We start from the raw sequence: 20,996 nt of genomic DNA, 5'->3' as shown, positions 1-20,996 counted from the left end.
ACAGCGTGGAGATTCCTTAAAAAACTGGAAACAGAACTGCCATACAACCCAGCAATCCCACTGCTGGGCATACACACCGAGGAAACCAGATCTGAAAGAGACACATGTACCCCAATGCTCATCGCAGCACTGTTTATAATAGCCAGGACATGGAAGCAACCTAGATGCCCATCAGCAGACGAATGGATAAGGAAGCTGTGGTACATATACACCATGGAATATTACTCAGCCATTAAAAAGAATGCATTTGAATCCGTTCTAATGAGGTGGATGAAACTGGAGCAATACACCAATACAGTATAAGAAAAACACAAATACAGTATATTAATGCATATATATGGAATTTAGAAAGATGGTAACAATGACCCTATATGTGAGACAGCAAAAGAGACACAGATGTAAAGAACAGACTTTTGGACTCAGTGGGAGAAGGCGAGGGTGGGATGATTTGAGAGAACAGCATTGAAACATGTATACTATCATATGTGAAAGAGATCGCCAGCCCAGGTTCGATGCATGAGACAGAGCGCTCAGGGCTGGTGCACCGGGATGAGCCAGAGGGATGGGACGGGGAGGGAGGTGGGAGGGGGGTTCAGGATGGGGAACACGTGTACAGCCATGGCTGATTCATGTCAATGTAGGGCAAAAACCACTACAATATGGTAAAGTAATTAGCCTCCAATTAAAATAAATCAATTTTTTAAAAAAATACCCTCATTTTAAAAAATCCAAAACCCATCTACTTCCTTTCTCTTCCTTCACTTAATTATATATTGACACCTCATACATGTTTGTTTCATTTTAAAGTTTAAAACAGAAGGCAGTCTTCATTAATACTTCCCCATAATGGTTCTCCTAAAACAGATCTTTGACGTATGACATCATCCACCTCCTTAGGTTGTCTTTCTATTGTAACACTTTAGACAGGACTGATCATTTAAACACATGGGGTTTTTTAAACGCTCATGTCAAATGTCTGTGAAAATTCAGCCTTCTCTCAGACTTCCCTGGGAGAACTAGGCTTCTCTGTAATTTACTATTGATACTAAAAGGACTAATAGGAGTTCATGGGACACGTACGGGAATCCTTCACACATGGAATCCCTTCTCCTTCTCAAGCTCCTTTTTTAAAGGAACATCATTCGCATACCACAGACTTCATCCCTTTAACAAGTCCAGTCCGGTGATTTCAGTACACGCACAGGGCTGCACCGCTGTCACCTCCGTCTCATTCCAGAACGGCTTCATCGCCCGAAAGAGCCCCCTACCTGTCAGCAGCCACTCCCGCCTCCCCACCCACCTCTTCCCTCAGACCCCGGCATCGCTGATGCGATTATAACCGTTATCAAGGCTGATTTGTTAGGGCAGGGGACAGGAAGAGGCAATACATTCTTTCATGGCATAAGATGCCCATTCTGAAGGCTTGGACTATATAAAGAACATGCTTCAGCTCCACGTGTATGCATTGGTGAGGATATATCAGCACTTTCCCCTTGAACCGATCTTCCTTGTACCACAACGCAGGAGTCGAATCCCACAGACAGCACTGGCTTCCTCTGATGCACGACTGATCAGCTCTCACATGTGGCCATGGCGTATTTCACACTCTTCCATCTCAAAATTCTGAGGCAACAGCAGAGTAAAGTCTAGCAATTACCACAAAAAGATAAACTAAATGTAAAAAAAGAGAGTAAGTCATCAAGATAAGCTAAATTCACACCAATGTTTGCTCACTCAGTTGGCAAAACTTAGCACAACATTTCTTTCACTGAATGCATAACAGATTCTCTACAGATTTTTTTTTTTCTCTTTTTAGAGTAATTAGATGAAAATTGATGGAGAAAAAGTAGGGCTGACGTAGTTGAATATGCTGAGTGGACTTGTGACCCTAACTGCAACACCGCTTGGGGATCAGCCATATTACCAATGCTACTTTACTGTTACCGTAATTCCACAAGACAAAAATTAAGGAATCGCTGTGAGTTACCGCTACTCCTCCTTAATTTCGCACATGCAATTGTGCAACAAGTCCAAATTCTATTCATTTCCTCCTGCAGTAAACAATATAGATGGTATGTCATCCCTATTACTTCCTGACCAATATCTTCTCAAAAGCAGCTGAAGAAGAAAATGTTTTAAGTCTCTGTTTATAAAAGTAACATATGCCTCTACCGTGAAAAATTTAGAAATTACAGGAAGATAGGAAGAAAACTTAACATCTATAATCTTATATAGATTAATACCATTCAAATTTTCACACAGTTCTTTCCAGACCATTTTTTGTACACATTTGTACATACTTGTACACATTTGTGCACAGTTGAGATCTTTCTGTATCTAAATTTTGCACCTGCCTTTTTCACTTTACCTCATTCCATCAGCATTTCCCCACTGAAAAGTCTTTACAAACGGTCCTTGAGTGCAGGAGACCATCTTCCTAATAAACAGATGTAAGTATTTACACACACACACACACACACATCTCATATTCTCCTCATGCTATGTATTTGGAATTTTCCCAGTCTGAAGCTACTATTTCTAATTTAAAATGATTTTTTATTTGCCATGCACGCATTTCTTTCACAGACACATATCCCTTGCTCAGAGGCCACACATTTTCATTTTGGTTCCAAAGGACTTAGTTATTTCCAAGTCATTGTGATGCAGAGTCACTGCCAAAACCCACATTCCTGTCAGAGAAAAAAATATCACCCATATCATTAGGACTTTGGAATGAACAAACAATGGGCCATAAATTCTTTAAGACCACTTAGAAATGAAAGGCCATGCCCTCAATCAGTCAAAAAGCATTCTCTCCTATCCTAAGCTTGCAATCAGAGCTGCCCCCTGACCTCTAGTACCAAGAATGTGGGGAGGGAAGATCCATTCTGTCTGACTGTATCACTTTGGCAATGGCTATCTTACAGAGCCGACCTTGACTTTCACCTTTAGATGCTCTTCTCTGGCAGATCAGCATCTCACAAAGGTGACTGCAGAGCGGAGGGTACATTTCAGGAAGAAGGCTGCTGCACCCCAAGCCCTCCCAGACAGACGGCAGGTCAGGATATAAGTGAGAAGCGAGACTCCAGGGCCCACTGTCAACTGCCGACCCAGCCAAATAAATACCAGCAGGAACTTCCAATTCTTTATCTCAGTCCAAACGCATATTACTTTTTAAAATTAACATAAAACAAAACTTCCTTGCCAAAACCTCACAGAGAGTCCAAATCAAATATTAAAACAAAACCAGCCAAAAAACATGAATTTGACTCTGGCAAGGGCCTTCATTTTTAAAAATAAGGTTGCTTATTTACTTTACCTTATCTGCTGCTCCACTATTATTAAGCTATTTCCTTCTGACCTCAGAGGTACCATTAAATAGTACCTAAATAAACAACAAGGTCCTACTGTATAGCACAGGGAAACTATGTTCAATATCCTGTGATAAACCATAATGGAAAACAACGTAAAAAAGAATATATATGTACATGTAACTGAATTATTTTGCTGTCCACCAGGAACTAATACAACATTGTAAATCAACTATATTTAAATAAAATAAAAATTTTTTAAATAAATAATACCTAGAATCATTTCTCTCCCTTCCAAAAGGCTCCTTTGTTCTTAGTAAGAAATAAATAAATGTGTTCTTCCTAATCCTGGTTCCAAGGCAATCAACATTACTCTTCTAGCTGCTGAAACAGAATGCTAGCCCACCTGAAGTCCTCACCTGGAGCTTCCCTCACTCGCTGTGGACAGCAGGCCGTTACCCAGGCACTGTGATGAGATACTGCGATGCCTCCGTCTCACCAGCAACTGCTGAACTTACCCCTGAACATGATGGATTCAGCCTCAATCTTCTCGAGGCTGAAGGAGGGACCCAAAGGCCTTGCCGCCCTACAAACATCCAGTAAAGTCCAGTCCTATGCCTTGTGGCCTAGAGGACATCACCTAACCCCGAGGGGTCTCAGGACTAACCGATTTCTAGGAAGCAGGGTAAGAACAAAGCATATGGAAACCTACTATTATTTCTGACACGGGGCAGGAGATCAAATATCTGGTGAGTCTCTTCATGATATTCAGACAGCTCCTTTTCCACAATCTCCCTCGCTGTAGTTATTCATTTTGGCAAAATGCACAAATGCTTCTAATTCACTTTAACTCCATTCAAGCAAAACCACCTTCCTCTTTTCATAGCACACGCACCAGGCTACTGTCTCCCTGGCCCCAGGCCTGTCCCACCCCGTTCACCAGCGTTCTCTTTTGTTCTTCACTGTGATCAGCTCTGTGCTCATCTGAGAAAGGGAGGGAGAGGAGATCGTTTTGTAAAATGTACGGAAGCATCAAACTGCTCTGCTGTCCACCTGAAACTAACAGAGCTGCAGATCAATTATACTTAAGTAAACTAGTTAAATTTTAAATAATAAAATAAACATTACATCCTGGGGATGTACCGCTTAGCATGACCGCTACAGTTAACAACAGTGTATTCTCTACCTGAAAGTTGCTAAGAGAGCATATTTGAAAAGTTATCATCACAAGAAAGAAATATATGTAACTATGTGAGGTGATGTTTGCTCCCTAAATTTCTTGTGGTGATCCTGTCACAACAAATCATGATGTTGCCTACTGTAAGGTAATACAATGTTATGTGTCAATCACATCTCAGTGAAATGTGAGGGGGAGGGGGAGGGGGGTACCCCACTCCCCACCTGAGTACAGATGCTAACGCACGGAGGGACAGGAGCCAGTAAACTTGCACCTGGCGCCCTGCAGAGACACTACCGAAGCTACCTCAAATGCACTTTTTCGGAGATGAGGTTGCTTTGCTACCACAGGCTTCTTCCCCTGCGGCCTCTCTTTCGGCCACTGTTTGATGTCTCTGGGGTCATTTAAACCCATTTGTTGTTACTCAGTTGCTCAGCTGTGTCCAACTCTTTGCAACCCCATGGACTGCAGCAGGCCAGGCTTCTCTGTCCTTCACTATCAAGAGTTTGCTCAAATTCATGTTCACTGAGTCGATAATGTCATAACAGGTAACCCAAAGCAAGTGGTGATAGTGCTGGACCAACCACAGAGAAATGAAAGGTTATCACAGTGGCTACTGTAAAATAATCGTAAAACTGGCAAGCCTGCAATTACAGCACTGTGCAGCTGTCAAACGCTGCCTGTTTATGGACTCTTTCACCCCCCCGCCACAACCCAAAGATGGATACTGTCCCCATTTCACAGATGAAAAACTGAGGCCTGGAGAGGTTACCACCACCCAGCATCACATAGCCAGTGAGTGGGATAGTCAGGGAAGGAGTAGGCCCTCTAACCCTAGCAGTCTGGGTCCAGAATCCAAGCTCTTAACTTGACCAAGAGAAATTAAGTATTTTACAGAACTGGAGTCGCCTTCAAACAAAAAAGGAGGAAAAAAAAGAGTATCAACTAGGAACCGATGAGTGGAAGTCCCAGTATCACAAAGGGATTCCTAAACATCTCTGAATCTGGGGAGCATCTGCCAGCACTTGATAAGGAACACAGCCAGAGCAGTCAGAGGCAGGACACACCTTCAAAAGACATGAACGCGATCGTCAAAGTAAGATTCTAGATCAAGGCTGCACAACCCTGAAAATCAACTATACTTGAATAAAATTTTTTTAATGAAATTATTAACAATGGGCCTTAAGAAACAAATCCTTCTCCCACAGCACTCAAGGTTTCTCCCCAGAGCATCTTCTAGACGGCTTCCAGTTCCTCCACCCTCAACCTGATCACTGCACTTGCTCTGTTATTAGTGAGAACAGTCCTAGGCAGAAACACATCTCTAATATGAATAAAGCTGATCTGTGGAAAGAACTAACAGTTTTGAGGGCCCAAATTTTTAAAAAAGAAAAAGGATTTTTAATTGTCAAGTGAAAGCCACTCAGTTGTGTCCAACTCTTTGCAAGATGTTTTAATTGCCAAGGTGCTACCAAAAAGAGCTCCAAGATGAAAATATTTAGTGAAGTAGTAATGTAAACATTCCTTTTTCCCTTAAATGTTCTCCTCCCCCTTAAAAACACTCCATTAATAGTTTGGTACATGCCACACCAGACTTCTCCTTGGAACTCTAGTACCAAAATTCCCCTGTTTTTGCAGCATCATGCCATTCTTTCTGTATTTGAAAATGCTAAGTCTAAATCATTTATGTACGGATATACATGGAGAGTTAAGGCACAGATGTTAAAGCAGCATATAACCCCCACGTGCATCAGTGATGCATACACATAGTTTAGTTTCTTGAACTAAATAAGCATTAAGAAATAGTTCAATAAGCATTTTTTTAAAAAAATCCTTGTACCTCAGCTGTCCTCGGTGGGGGGCATGTCCCCACTGTGCCCACATCCCCCTGCACTTTGGGGCTCAAGGAGTCTAAACCTCCTCATTCATTTTATGAAGCAACAGGGCCCCACACAGGGCCCGCTGGGAGCGGAGCCAGGGATGGGCTGGGAGCACGTCTGGCATTGGCCCCAAGCACGACTCCCTGGGAAGCGAACTGCCTTTCACCCACCTGCTCTGAACACACTTCTCTCAAAGTAGCGCAACTGGGAGGGAAGGCTGATTAGGGCTAAAATCAGTAGTCCTGGGGGAAAGGTCTGGACTAAGAGAGCAGGCATGGAGCCGCAGGGAGAAGAGCAGGAGCCCAGCCCCTGACACAAGGAAGCCACCCAGGCTCGGGGAGGCGGGAAGGCAGCCTGGAGCCGTCCCCTTCCTGCCCCCGAGGCAATCTCCCCAGAATCAATCTCCTGAACATCACCGCTCTGCTCTTAACTGTAAAATTACTCCATTTGGAACTCTGACAGAAATGAAAGGCCCAAGCTGGCTCGCAGAAAAATGGAAGTGATGAATAAACATAAGAGGCTCAATTTCACTCATGTTAATTGCCATTTCCTTAGTTACAGCAAGACACGCAGGAATGGTTTTAACCGAACAGGCAAATGGTAAGCATGAGCACGTCTGAAACATTAAAAAGCAGCTTGTGAATCTCTACATCCAGCAAAATATACGTGATCCAGATTTCAGATGTTTAAACTACTGAAAGAGGGGCATTATGCCCATAAAAACACTAGCATTTTAGTACCAGAATTACAAAAATTGGTATAACAGACACTAAGGACAAGTTCTCGGTCTAAAGGGGCTGGGAAAGACGGAACGCTCTCACCAGATGACAGAGCTGCAAGCCCACGTAACACAGGGTCGTCCGAGGAGAGAAGCGAGGCGCAGGCAGAGACGGCAGGGAGCAGGCCAGCCCGGAGGGGAGGGGCCCGCCTCAGGCTGCTGACTCCTCGGCACGAGGAGCAGAGGCCCCGTCAACAAGGGCAAGGGCGGTGGTGTGAGCCCGGGGCTCTGATCCCGATTTCTGGGCTGTCCACGGGGGCCCCTGCAGCCTCTCCAGGAATAAGACAAGCAGTCCCCGTGAAGTTCATCATTCCCCACAGTGGTCATGCTCAGGCCACGTGTCCCCCAGCCAAGTCCTCTTTCTTTTAGCAGAACCCACCCCCAGATGTCTTCCAGCCCTTGACATAGAAGTTTTCTGAGCAAGGCCACCACTTCCTTGCAGCACCACACCCCCCTGGCCACAGTGAGCGGGCCGAAGGCTTGGGGAGGAGATTTACTACAAGCTGGGAGAATAGAGATTCTTGCCCCTGGTGATGGGGCTACAAGACGTGACGCGGGGCCATGGTGGCCGAGTGCAGTGCTGAACGGAGTGTCCCAGAAGCCAGTGGCCAGACAGAGCAAGACCCCTCACACCCCACCCCATGCTGTCCCCACAGTCATCCATCTCTACCACCCTCCCGGCCAGGGGTCTGCCCCAGTAACGCCCTCTCTGGCTTGAACTGGCTTGAACTGAGTTACTATTCAAAGTCTACCTGACTTCCTCATCACAATCAGAAAGGTTAATATCAGTTCTTTCCTTTACAAAGCTGTGAAAAAAAAAAATACTCCTTAGGTTGGGCTAGAATTATATGAAGAATTGAACAAAATCACGCATCTACCCTCACTGTCCAACGAAAACCAACTGATTATCCACTTAGCTTTCCTCAGCGTCTCCCAGCTAAGACCAGTGAGGATGAACTGATACTTAGGTTCTGGCAGTGTGAAAGCACTTGGAAAAAGGAAGGAGCATTAAGAAGAAATGTTATGACAGTTTTTTCCTCACAACTCTCGTTTTGTGTTTAAAAAAAGAAAAGAAAGAAACGCTAATGGGAATAAATGACAACAACAGAGACCCCACTCCTGCAATCCACTTCAGGGTAGCCTTTGTAAAGGTGTCTGGATGCCCTCCTCCTGGCTAATGACGTCCCCTACCCTGCTAACGTCTCAAGACGGCCCAGACAGAACCTATTTGCATCAATCATTTAAGGGGGAAATGAGATTAACAAAAATAAAATTATTTAGTTTATATCCTTATAAGACTTGCTTTTATCTGAAAGGTCAGAAGCTGCTGAAAGGTTCTCCAACACTGCTCCTGGCAACAGAGACATCGTTTCACTTACCCAGCAAAAAGGAAAAAACATTCAGGAAAGTAACACCCAGGACTGGTTCCAAGGTGCACACACAGCACTGGGGGGTGGGCAACGTGGCCCACCCTGACCCACCAATCCAACTCTCGAGAAGTTCCAGCACAGACACGCACAAGAGGGCAAGAGCACGCACAGGTTCAACGATGCCGTGACGCTTGCGACAAAAAAACCAGAACAACCTAGATGCTGACGGCTAAGGATAAAGAAATGGTAGCTAAAAACTCATGGAAGAAAATCATGCGTTAAAGCTACATTAACCCAGCCTCGTCTACACCACCCGCATCAGCACCCAGGGTTGCTGGCCCTTCCGTGGCTTCCGTGCCCCCTCAAGTTGGCCCCCAGGCCTCCTAGGGTGCCAGAGGCCAGGCACTCCCTGCCTGGGGCTCTAGCTCCACCCCACAAGTGCAGAGCATGCCACTTCTCTCAGTACATCATCTCTACTGAGGACACCCATGACACGCTGCTCTGTGGGGTCACTGAGCAGTCTGCCTTCTCTCAGCCAAAAAAGCCCAAAGCCCCTCTCTTCCACAAAGCCTTTAAGGATGATTAAACACAAACATCGACCCACCACCAGGCCTGGTACCAAGCACTTCCTACCCGCCTATAACCCCAGCCATCTGGTCCGCAACAGATCGCTGTCTCTGCCCCTACCCCAAATCCCTGGTGAAAGTCAGCTGTAGCCAGATCATTACTCCAGGTCGACTTCCATCTCTATTCAAGCCAGTTTCATCCAGTTTCTCTGGATTCTTTGCTGTGGTCCTTGTCACAGACTCTTCCTCTGTTTAACCTGTTAAGAAGATTAGCTCAGGGTGTCAGTCAGCTCTTGATTACCTATTCACCTTGGATGCCATCTGACAAGTTCCCCCTTAGCCCAAAGCTCTAACTAGTGAGGGCTTCCCTGGTGGCTCGGCGGTAAGAGAACCCACGTGCCAATGCAGGGGTCGTGGGTGCAATCCCTGGGTCGGGAAGATCCCCTGGAGAAGGACATGGCAGCCTACTCCAGGATCCTGCCTGGGAAACCCCAAGGACAGAGCAGCCTGGCGGGCTGCACACAGCCTAGGAGCTGAGGAGAGTCAGACACGGCTGACTGCGGGGCTCAGCGCCACAGCAGCTGCTGCCGACCTGCGTCTGCAGGGCTGCGCCTCTTCCCTGCTCTCTGCTGGTCCGCTTGCTTCCCACGCTCTTCTTTCTCTTCCTCATACGAAGTGCCCTTTAACGTCCTGCTAAATCCAAGGAGACATTCGACTGCTATTTGCCCTTCTATATTCCTTCCACCGCTGTTCAAAATGTACAGATAGATAACCATCTCTCTGTTTTTTTTTTTTTCCTTTGGTCTCTCTGTTTCTATTTTGCCTTCCAGGAAGCCCAGAGTCCAAACCAAATTTCACCACATTAATTTTATGTTAACAAAGGATTAGGCAGCCTTAAATTCTTTATGAACATAAATGTACCTACATAAGACTAATTTTAAACATTTTCTTCTTTCCTCACAATAGTTTTGGGGATAACTATCAAAGTATACACTTAATTCCTGCTATACAAATAGACAAAGGATATACATTTCAAAAGTAAACGAAGCCAACTGATAAATGGGGAAGAAATGATGGAATCAGAAAATCACCCTTTAGCATCCAAATAATTATCTTACACAAGGATCATCAACAAATACTAAAGCTGGTAGGCGACAGCTTGATGACAGGATATTCACATAGTCTCAAAATATCTCCCCACAAGACACCTATTCATTGTAAGAGGAAAAAATAACAACTTTTGGAAATAACCTGGCAAGAATCTCTTCACCAACTAGGACAAGAATACCACATGCCTTCTGATATGACACAATGATCACTTCCATGGTTTTCCCACTGCAGAACACAGAACCAATCGAACCATAAGCAGAAAACAAACTCAAATGGAAGGACTGTGCAAAATAGACAGCCTAGCACTAAGTCAAGAAAGACAAGGACAGACTGGCAATGAACTGCTCCAGGCCAAGGGAGACCGCACAAGTGAGGATGAAAACGCAGCCAGGGAGCTTAACCGTAGACCACAAAGGTCTTCTCTCTTTCGCTATGGAGGACATCGGCAGGACAACAGGTGAAACGTGCACAAGATTCACAGACTGCACCACGCGTGCACGCTCAGGCATGTCCCATTCTTTGCAAGCCCATGGACTGTGGCCCTCCAGGCTCCTCTGTCCACGGGATTCTCCAGGCAAGAATCCTGGAGTAGGCTGCCATTTCCTCGTCCAGGGATTAGTATTCTTACCAATCCTAACACAGTATTAGGACCTGTATTGAGGTCCTAGACCTGCATAAAGACTATATGAGTGAACGCCCTTGTCTTTAGGAAACATGAATAGTTAGGAGCAAAGGAGCACGACGTTTACCACTTCCTGCCCAACAGTTCACATACAGAGCAGACAGAAGCGCTGCCACTGGGGTCTGGATGGCACACGCGGAAACTGCACTAGAATGTTTGGGTTCCGGGAAGGGTCTGGGGTATAAGTGACATACATTATGTTAGTTTCAGGAGGACAGCGTAACGATTCAGTATTTGCATACACTGTGAATGATCACCACAGTTAGTCTACTTAACGTCCATCACTACACACATTCATAGAATTTCTTTTTTTGTGTGATGGGAACTTTTAAGATTTACTATCTTATCAACTTTCAACTGCGCAAGGCAGCATGACTCGCTTCACCACACTGCACATCACACGGTCAGTCATTTCAGAGCTGGCATTTGCACCTTTTGACTCCCTTCACCTATTTTGCCCAACCCCCAACTACTGCCTCTGGCAGACATTTGTGAACTCGGTTTGTGTTTTGTTTTGTTTAGATTCCACGTATAAGTGAGATAATACAGCATGTATTCGTCTTTTTCTGTCTTAGTTCACTTAGCATTAAATCCTCAAGGTCCATCCAGGTCACAAATAACATTATTTCATTCTTTTTTATGCCTGAATAATATTCCATCATATTGAGTTGGTCAAAAAGTTCATTTGGGTTTTTCTAAAACATTTTACAGAAAAATCCAAACTTTTTGGCCAACCAGTTCATCAATCGATGGACACTTAGGCTGCTTCCATATCTTGGCTGTAGTAAACAAGACTTTTTTCCAGTTTTGTGAAACTTCCCTGTAGGTTTGGGTATTTTCCAAAATAAAGAGTTTAAACAGTATACAAGGTCATGATTCCATTAGGACCAGTCAAAAAACGGTTTTAAACACACTGATCTTTAATAGTTCTGGGTTTTTATTAAAGTACAAAATGAGCTGCTTATCTGTCGCTCAGAACCCAGTCTCCTAAAGTCATCACTGCTGGCTGTGGGGTACACCCTAACACTCTTTTGCTCTGATAAATATACTATAAATACCGTTGCAGCATTATAAAGGAAGCAGCATTGCTCCGATGCGGATGTGGGCTCTAAGGACAGGCTATCCAGATTAAAATAACTTTCCAGTTCTGTGACCCTGGGCAAGTTGCTTCTCTGCTCTTAAGCAGTTCCCAGCTGTTGAATGGGAGCAATCCCAGGGCTTCTCAGGGGTACTTGCTTCATGATTAAACAAAGCAATGAACAAGAAGTGCTTCACGGATCCTGATACACAAGAGTGCTTCATAAAAGTGAGCTATTTGTAAACATCAAAATCACGGATTCATCAGCCTCACTGTCGCGCCTGTGCTCTCACCCTAGCCGTTTCTTCTTTTCGCTCTGACATTCAATTTATGATTTCATTATATGTATCCGTATTTCAATTTGAACTTTCTGAAACAAGGTGAACTATCAGTTAAAAATAAAAAGAACAAATGAAACCCTCTGAAAACAGGGGTCCTCCACCAGCGGGCTGCCTTTGCCAGCAGGCTTTAAACTCACTCTTAGAATTCCAGGCCAGCTGCTGCTCTGCTCAGGGCCTCTGTTATCAACAGTGCATGGTTTAAGGACTCATATCTTGTTACAAAGGATCCAAGGCCTCTGCTGCAGGGAACAGCCTGACCAGGACTAAAGAAGGCACACAAACTCAGTCCCACCGAAAGGTTCACTTTCCACAGATCTTGTTATCTGTGGGCCCAGCAACTGCATATCTATCATCATTCTCCTCTCACTGACCACACGCTCACGCCAAGCGGCCCTGGCACCTTTGTGTACAGGCTCCCTGCACCCTCATAACAATGCTGTGGGCCAGCTGTCACCAGACTCATCTCACAGATGAGTAGATCGACTTGCTCAAAAGGCTAAATGGCAGAGCCAGGATGAGAATTCAGACTGTTCATCCTCCAATCCGAACTACTTCCAATGCACTTTGCTGCCCTTGCATATACATAAACACACACTCAGGAAGAAATGCCATTAATTACATACATCAAGGACACCATTTTTACTTGACAGGTCACATAAATTTTCTTAAAATAATTCTTCCAAGCTTATTTTTATTTTTTTTGCTTTGCTTTGGTTTTTGTTGATTACCACTCCCTGCAGCTTTCCTACTTAGAAGAGAGGCACCTGTCTTTAAACTATACCCAGAAAAACTCAACTTTTGCAAACGACGGGACAAGGCAACAGGGAAAACTTGGGAAGAAGGAACAGCCTCTGTGAAGCCTCATCACTGCGGCAGCACCAGGCAGAAAGGCAGAGAAGTCACATCACCTGAATCCAGCCGCCCTCTCTGCTCTCCTCTCAGGGACACCGGGGGAAGTTAAAACCTCCAAGACAGTCGAGGCTCTGGAGATAGGCGAGGGGCCCAGAGGAGCCTCCCTTATCCGTGAGCACCTTCCCCTCAGGCCAGAAAGGGCACCTGAACCAGGGCAGTGGTCATCCTGCGCTCCACAGAGCAGCTAAGGAAGAGACGCAACTGTCCACAGTCCATACTGAGACAGTGCTGCTAGACACGGGGGAACAAGAAGGACGAGAAGGCTCTCTGAATTTGCAACTCACTCCTTTTGATCCTTCCTGGTGCCATTTAACCCCATCTTTCCATCAAGGCCTCCCCAACTTTATAGATTCCTTATAGTCCTACCTTTAGACCACTAAGACCATTCGGTTCAGTTCAGTTCAGTTCAGTTGCTCAGTCATGTCCAACTCTTTGCGACCCCATGAACTGAAGCATGCCAGGCCTCCCTGTCCATCACCAACTCCTGGAGTTTACCCAAACTCATGTCCATTGAGTCGGTGATACCATCCAACCATCTCATCCTCTGTCGTCCCCTTCTCCTCCTGCCCCCAATCCCTCCCAGCATCAAGGTCTTTTCCAATGAGTCAACTCTTTGCATGAGGTGGCCAAAGATAGGAACTTCAGCTTCAGCATTAGTCCTTCCAATGAACACCCAGGACTGATCTCCTTCAAGATGGACTGGTTGGATCTCCTTGCAGTCCAAGGGACTCGCAAGAGTCTTCTCCAACACCACAGTTCAAAAGCATCAATTCTTCAGCTCTCAGGTTTCTTTATAGTCCAACTCTCACATCCATACGTGACCACTGGAAAAACCATAGCCTTGACCAGATGGACCTTTGTTGGCAAAGTAATGTCTCTGCTTTTAAACATGCTATCCAGGTTGGTCATAACTTTCCTTCCAAGGAGTAAGCATGTCTTAATTTCATGGCTGCAATCACCATCTGCAGTGATTTTGGAGCCCCCAAAAAATAAAGTCAGTCACTGTTTCCCCATCTATTTCCCATGAAGTGATGGGACCAGATGCCATGATCTGAGTTTTCTGAATGTTGACGGACCACAGCCTTGTCTAACTCAATGAAACCATGAGCCATGCCGTGTGGGGCCACCCAGGACAGCTGGGTCATGGTGGAGAGCTCTGACAGTATGTGGTCCACTGGAGAAGGGAATGGCAAACCACTTCTTGAGAACCCCATGAACAGTCAACTAAGACCATCAGGGCAGAGATGAAGGAAGCCCTCAGTTAAAAAAGATCCTACAAATTCCAAGCCAGCGTGGCCTGGGCCGTGAGACGGCAGCGCACTGGGTGGCGTCCGCACGCATCAGATTCAGACAGCGCGAGGCTGCCCAGCGCCAGCCAGCACGTCCTCCCTGAGCAGGGGACCGTGCCTGGCCTGCTTCCTCAGGGACACCCAGCCCTCAGGGCACTATACGCGCGGGATCAGGGCTTCACTCACTTCAGTCACTGCACGAACACCTAGGCTCAAAGCCCAGAAACCTTGATCACTGGCTCTGTCATCTTGATCAAGTTACCTGATTTATCTGCACATCAATGTCCTCATCTGTTAAATGACTATAGCAAGATCCATCTCATCTGAAGTTAAAAATGAACACATATTTAGCATAACTTCTGGCACTGGCGGCTCAGATGGTAAGGAATCTGCCTGCAATGCAAGAAACCCGGGTTCGATCCCAGGGTTGGGAAAATCCCCTGGAGAAGGGAATGGCTACCCACTCCAGTATGCTTGCCTGGAGAATCCCATGGACAGAGGAGCCTGGCGGGACAGTCTGTGGAGTTGGACACAACTGAGCATACACACACACACGCGCGCACACACACACACACACACACACACACACACACACAGAGTCTAGAAAAGAAGTCTCATGAACAAACAAAGACTCCGCCTCTTCCGTGTCGCCCCCAGCCACTGTGACATCACAGAAGACTCATCAAGTCCTCGCAGTGACACCCTGGACTGGCGGTGGGGGTGTAGTCCTGGGGTGTTCCAGCCGTACAAGGACACTACTTAAATAACCACTCCCCAAGATGACCCAGCAACGTCCAAAGCCGGGACCGAGCAGGACGCTGTAGGGGTGCCTGGGCACAATCAGCCTCCTCGACTTTCCTTGAGTTCCAAAGGGCAGGTGGAACAGTTGCTACTCCAGGAAGGGAAGGGATGCAGAGACAAGGGAGGAGCAGCCAACAAACGGTGCAGCCCTGAGGCAGGGTCCTGCTTCCACCTCAAGGGACACACAGTCTTGGGGGGCAGAAGCCTGCTGTGCCTCTTCTGCCAGGCCAAGCAACCAAGCTATTCTTTCCACCTTCACCCAAAACTCTGTCTCTGGGATTCACTCTGGTACCAGTGCAGAGAGGCTGATTTCAGCAAAGTCAGCTCACAGTAAACAATCAGGGACAGGCTAACAGAACATATACTGAGCCTAATATGAGGCTGCATGAGAGAGCCAAAAAGGCAAGCTTCCTAAAATATCATATAAGATGCTGCAAAAGCAAACTGAGTTCTTTCAAAATGAAGGCTTCCCCTGTTCCCAAATTAGGTACAAATTATAAGGCTCATTCTTCCCCCAAATGAATCATGAACAGCTCCCACCAGTAAAGAAAAGGATCTGCACACCATAGGCGCTCAATGTTTCAGTTAGTGCTGGGGCTAGTAAACTACGGTCCAGGGGCCAGCCATCTCCATCTGTTTATGTAAATTAAGCCTTGCTGGAACACAGCTATAGCCACTCATGAACACATTATCTGGGGCTGCTTTTGCATGTATAATGGCCCAAACTAGTTAAATATTTACAAGAAGACAACAGGGCCCACCAATCCTAATATATTTACCATGTGATCTTTAAGAAAGTTTGCTGGCCTCTATTCTAATGCAAGAAACACTGGCTAGGAAATCAGAGTCCTACATTTAAATCCCAGTTTCATGATCACAAAGAGAAATTATCTTGTTAATTCTCAGTAATTCCCGGGACCTCATGTATAACATTAGGATACCACCATCTACTTTGCAGGAAATGTTATGAAGATTACATGAGATAGTAAATGCATATGGTACATAAGCAGGAATCAGTAGCTATTAAACCTTAATCAAAAACAGGTACAAACCTGTCTACCACATTAATACTCAAAGTGATCCAGGCTCCAGCGAACTATTTTTTAAAATAAGACACCATGTTGGCATTCACCTACATCCTCTTACTGGGAAAAGGAATAACAATACCTAAGTGCTATCCTTCTAGAAGGTCAAAAGGACTTCTCTTTTCCCCTTATCTTTTTAGTCCTGAATTTAAAAAGAAAAAAACAACTGTCAAGAAGCCAAGCTTCAGAGAATTGTCTATTACAAAGTGAATCCCTTCAAAAAAAACCTGGAGGGTACTTCAGACTCTGACTGAGTAATCTCAATCCATGATTAAGGAAAAAAACAGGTGTAGGTCCCTAAAAAATACACTTCCAGGTTTCAGTAAAGCAACCAGGAATATTTGCCAGAGTGCCCCTGAACTCCCGAGCTACGCAGGGAAGTAGGCTGTGCTGAGCACCTGCGAGGTTTCAGGCTCTGGGCCTCAGTGTGAACAGGGCACACGGTGACCACACTTAAGAGGCCTTACAGCCCAGAGGGGCACTCAGCATAGGGCAACGTCAGAACCACACGACGAGGCCCCGACGCCAAAGCCAGCAGAGAGTGAGGCCCCGAGCAGAGACCGAGACCAACGCCCGCCCTGCACAGACGGCAAGACGGCTTGTCCGTGACCACAGGCAAGGCAGCAGCAAACCCTGTTTTCCTTTCCTTCCCAGGGCTGTGTTTCCTGGAAATTACTTCACAGAGGTTCTCAAGTCTTAATCTTTCACTCCACTGTGACCCTACAGTTCCTATTATGAAAAATCAACCCAGTCTTCAGACCTCTGGGTTCTGAAGTAGACAGTGTTACTACTTTTCTTCTGTCTTCCCACCAATTCTGTGGATCTTTATTACGGCTTCCCTGGTAGCTCAGCTGGTAAAGAATCTACCTGCAATGCGGGAGACCTGGGTTTGATCCCTGGGCCAGGAAGATCCCCTGGAGAAGGAAACTGGCAAACCCCTCCAGCGTCCCTGCCTGGAAAATCCCATGAACAGAGGAGTCTGGCAGGCTGCAGTCCTTAGGGGGGCAAAGAGCTGGGCACGACTGAGCGACCAACACTTTCTTTCACTTTCTGACTGCCCACGCAACACTGACTGTAACCGTTCATTTATATACCCTTACCTGCCCCTCCCAGACTACGAGTTTAGTGAAGACAGGGACCATGTCTTGACACTGACTGAATGTCTGAAAGCTGATTATGCGGCTGCCATCTAACAACTGCATGCATGCATGCTAACTCGCTTCAGTCACGACCGACTCTGTGACCCCCATGGAGAGCAGCCCACCAGGCTCCTCTGCTCACGGGATTCTCCAGGCAACAATACCGGGGTGGGCTGCCACTTCCTTCTCCATAATAACTGTGTATTCACTCTCGTTTAGTGTATACAGTAACTTTCCCACATTATGGATGAGGAAACTGAGGCCCAGGGAGGTTAGGAAAGCTTCTGCGGTTCGGCAAACCTGTGGGTTACTTATTTAACATCCATGTGCCTCTGCCCCTTGCCTCGCCTCCTTCTTCCTAGCAGGAGTCTGGTACCCAACCCCTCCACACAGCCACAGGTTTGACTCAGGGGAGGCTGAACCGCTTCATGAGACCAGGAGGTGAAGCGTGATGGCTGAAGGCCACTGTGGACACCTGTCCGTTCCCAGTGATGCTGCAATGTAATGTAAAAACATCTGCTGGGGAGCTTCACAGAAGGTTTCCTCCCAAGTCAAAGACACAAGCAGTCACTCATCTTCCCTAGCCATTGCTTTAACTATGTGGACATTCTTAAGTTTTTAAAGGCAATTACTCAATCTCCTTATGCAAACTTCAAGCCAACTAAGCCAGCCTTCAGGTGCTCTCAGCCAGAAGCATCCTAACTTGCACAAAGCAAGGGTGACATCACAGACCTCAAGGACGTCACCAGTCTACCTCTGCAACACTCCCGCCACCCAGCACCGGCAGAGCAAGTAAGAGGTACTTAGCAAGTTCAGCTAAACGAATAAACAGATGAATAAAACAGACAAAATTTAAGCTCAGCTTTCAAAGTCAGGGAAGGTAAACCTTATGGCCAGTTGTAAGTGAAATATTAGGGACTGAGGTAAACACCCTTAATAAATCTAAAGCCTGCTGACTGTTAGATAAGATTCATTCAATGTAACTGGAAAACAAAGTCTACATTAGAGCGAACAACGAAACCCTATAAGCACCGTTATGAGTCCACATGTGTCAGAAGACTGGTACAGTGAAGACAATCACAGACGGTTCTGTATCTGCAAGCCCCTTTGTCTGCAAGGTCTACAGCACCTATAGCAGTCACACAGCAGCCCACCCTGTCTCCCATCCCGACCTAGACCCAAAGGGGCCAGCGTCTTAATACACTGGGTGGGGAGGGGATGAGGGGGAAGTGACACCTCTTCAGCACCTAGAGTCCAGCCCAGCTTTCCTCCCGGAAAACTCAGCCCCTGAATGGCAACAAGGTCCACCTTCCCAACTCATCTGCCTCATTGGACCCCACCTGCCCCTTCCACCCACCAGGGGTACCTGAGGAACCCTGATCTTTGGAACCTGAAGGGTAACCTCCAGGCCATTACAAACAGGTCTCAGGAGAGTCCTTGGCAAACCATGCTATTGCTGGCCAGGTGCCTGGGCCGACTTCAAAATAGGAACCTGAAGGTAAGAAGCCCTCATCCTACTGCCAATCCCCACCCCCAACCCCAAGAAAATCAATGAGGTCACTTGTTATTCACAAAGAGCCACTCACTGCAAGACATGATAGTCACTTTAACTTCAAGGCTGCAAACACTCGCACCTCTTCCACATAAAAGCCTCTTTATCTGGTCACACGGCCTTCTCTCAGTACCCTGAAGAATAAGGGTGTTTTGATCTCCAACAAAATCAAAGAAAACTCTACTTGCTCTAGAATGAAATGTCCAAAAGCCACAACGTGACTGAGTGTCTTAATGGAAACCAAGGGATCAATCATGCTGATGGCTCTCAAAGGACTCGTCAAAGGACCCATTTTGATCCCCCTAGGTAGCCCAGCCACCTAGAAGAGCATCCTCTTGCACACAGCTTACCTTATAATTGCTAGAGTTCACCCAAGAGGTAGCGAGTCCATCCACAAGTTTGTCTAACATGGTCTGGTCATGCTCGAGGTCGGCAGACTTCTGTTTGTCTGAGAAATAGTCTATCAGCTCTTGGCCAACCTGCAGTCGTTTCCCCACATCCTTCTGCAGCACCTGTGCCAGGCAGGCCTCCATGCGAGGCTCCATGGCGGAATTCCAATCCAGAGCCACCGAAGCTAGAGGGCGGTGGGGGTGACGCCCTCCCCGTGAGCAGCCCCCGGAGGCGGCCTCTTTGTTTGCTGAAGGTTACTAAGAGCTTGTGTGTCAAAGATGCAATCCGGGGAATGGCAGCAATGCACCATGTGTGGCTGAAGAGCAGCTGGGAGGATATTAAAAGTCCAATTTAAATAACTAGTAGGGGAGAAAGGAGTGAGTGGCAGAGTGGCGCTCTCCTCCTGGGTCTGAAACACTTCATAGTTCAGCGGTCCATTCTGAAAAGCAAGAGAAGAGAAGGGCACATCAGCATGGATAACAGAACGCTCACATGTTGGGAAACATCTGATCAAAGACAAGCATCCGCGCTGCAGCCTCGTTTATAAGCACACGTGCAGTGAGAAGCATGAGCACTGGGCAACTGTGTCAGACTAACATAATTATTATTTTCATCAGGAAGAACGTCGAAGCCCAAAGCAAAGAACCAGTGAGCGTCACAGTTGGTGGGTTGAGGTTTTCCACAATTTTCCAGCTTGTAAATGCACCAGTCAGGAGAGCAAGCTTTTGCTTCAGCTGGATGATTTATGTACAGCTTAAATTCTGCTCCCCACCAAAAAGCAAACACCACTGTGTCTGAGTCCCGTATGTGCTGTAGCCTGTCTCTCAGTTTTGTATAGTTCAAGTGCCGGAAGTGAGGCAGGCTCCACAGAAACACCACTGACCAAACTGGCTGGCCCAGGAACAACAGTCAAAGCCAAGGCGACACCTACACGTGCTCAGCAGCTTTACAGAGGGCGAGCAGGCGGGCGTCCCCGCCTCCTCCTCCAGAGAAGCGACCCACAGGGGGAAGGGGAGAGGCTCACCATCTGACCACGCGCTGGGACGCAGCGTTCTCGCGGGCAGAATCACCAACTGGGCCTGGAGTTTTGCTACAGAATCAGGAGACCTCAAATCCACTCCTGGCACAGCACAAAACACGTGATGTGAGGAGGCACCAAAATCATTTTTACTAGACATGAATGGGCGGACCATTTAATCTGCAGCTCCTGGAACAATTGTACATATTTATTTTTTCAACATCTTTTCTCAATTTCTAACCCAAGAAGATGCACAGAAAACCTATGTTCAAGATGCAGCAACCCTGACTCTGTACTAAATAGAAACGTTCCTCACACCAACAGTCAGTGTGAACTCTCAGCGGTTCACAGGTAAATCTGACCTTACAAACCAAGTAATATTCAACCTCAGGGCAGGGTAACTGTTCCAGTCTCAGCACAAGGCTTCTCTCCCTTCCCGGCACCCGCCCCACCTCCACCCCACCCCATCTCAGCAAAAAAAGCAGCGCTCTTCCCAAGTCCTAGAAGGAGAGACGAG

General features: G+C 46.5%; 1 protein-coding gene across 5 annotated transcripts in view; it reads right to left on the bottom strand.

The window, feature by feature from the left end:
* Nucleotides 1-20,996, bottom strand: part of CLASP1 (cytoplasmic linker associated protein 1) — a 266,484-nt gene that overhangs the window by 210,260 nt on the left and 35,228 nt on the right. For all 5 annotated transcript variants that reach the window (XM_065931368.1, XM_065931366.1, XM_065931370.1 and 2 more), the window contains exon 2: nt 19,422-19,900. In XM_065931368.1, coding sequence (XP_065787440.1) covers nt 19,422-19,616 — 195 coding nt within the window. In that variant the 5' untranslated portion in view covers nt 19,617-19,900. The remainder of the gene's footprint in view (nt 1-19,421; nt 19,901-20,996) is intronic.

The sequence above is a fragment of the Muntiacus reevesi genome, chromosome 3, assembly GCF_963930625.1.
Source record: "Muntiacus reevesi chromosome 3, mMunRee1.1, whole genome shotgun sequence".
Lineage (NCBI taxonomy): Eukaryota > Metazoa > Chordata > Mammalia > Artiodactyla > Cervidae > Muntiacus > Muntiacus reevesi.
The sequence above is the reverse complement of the archived record's forward strand: the minus strand, read 5'-3'. Positions and strand labels throughout refer to the sequence as shown.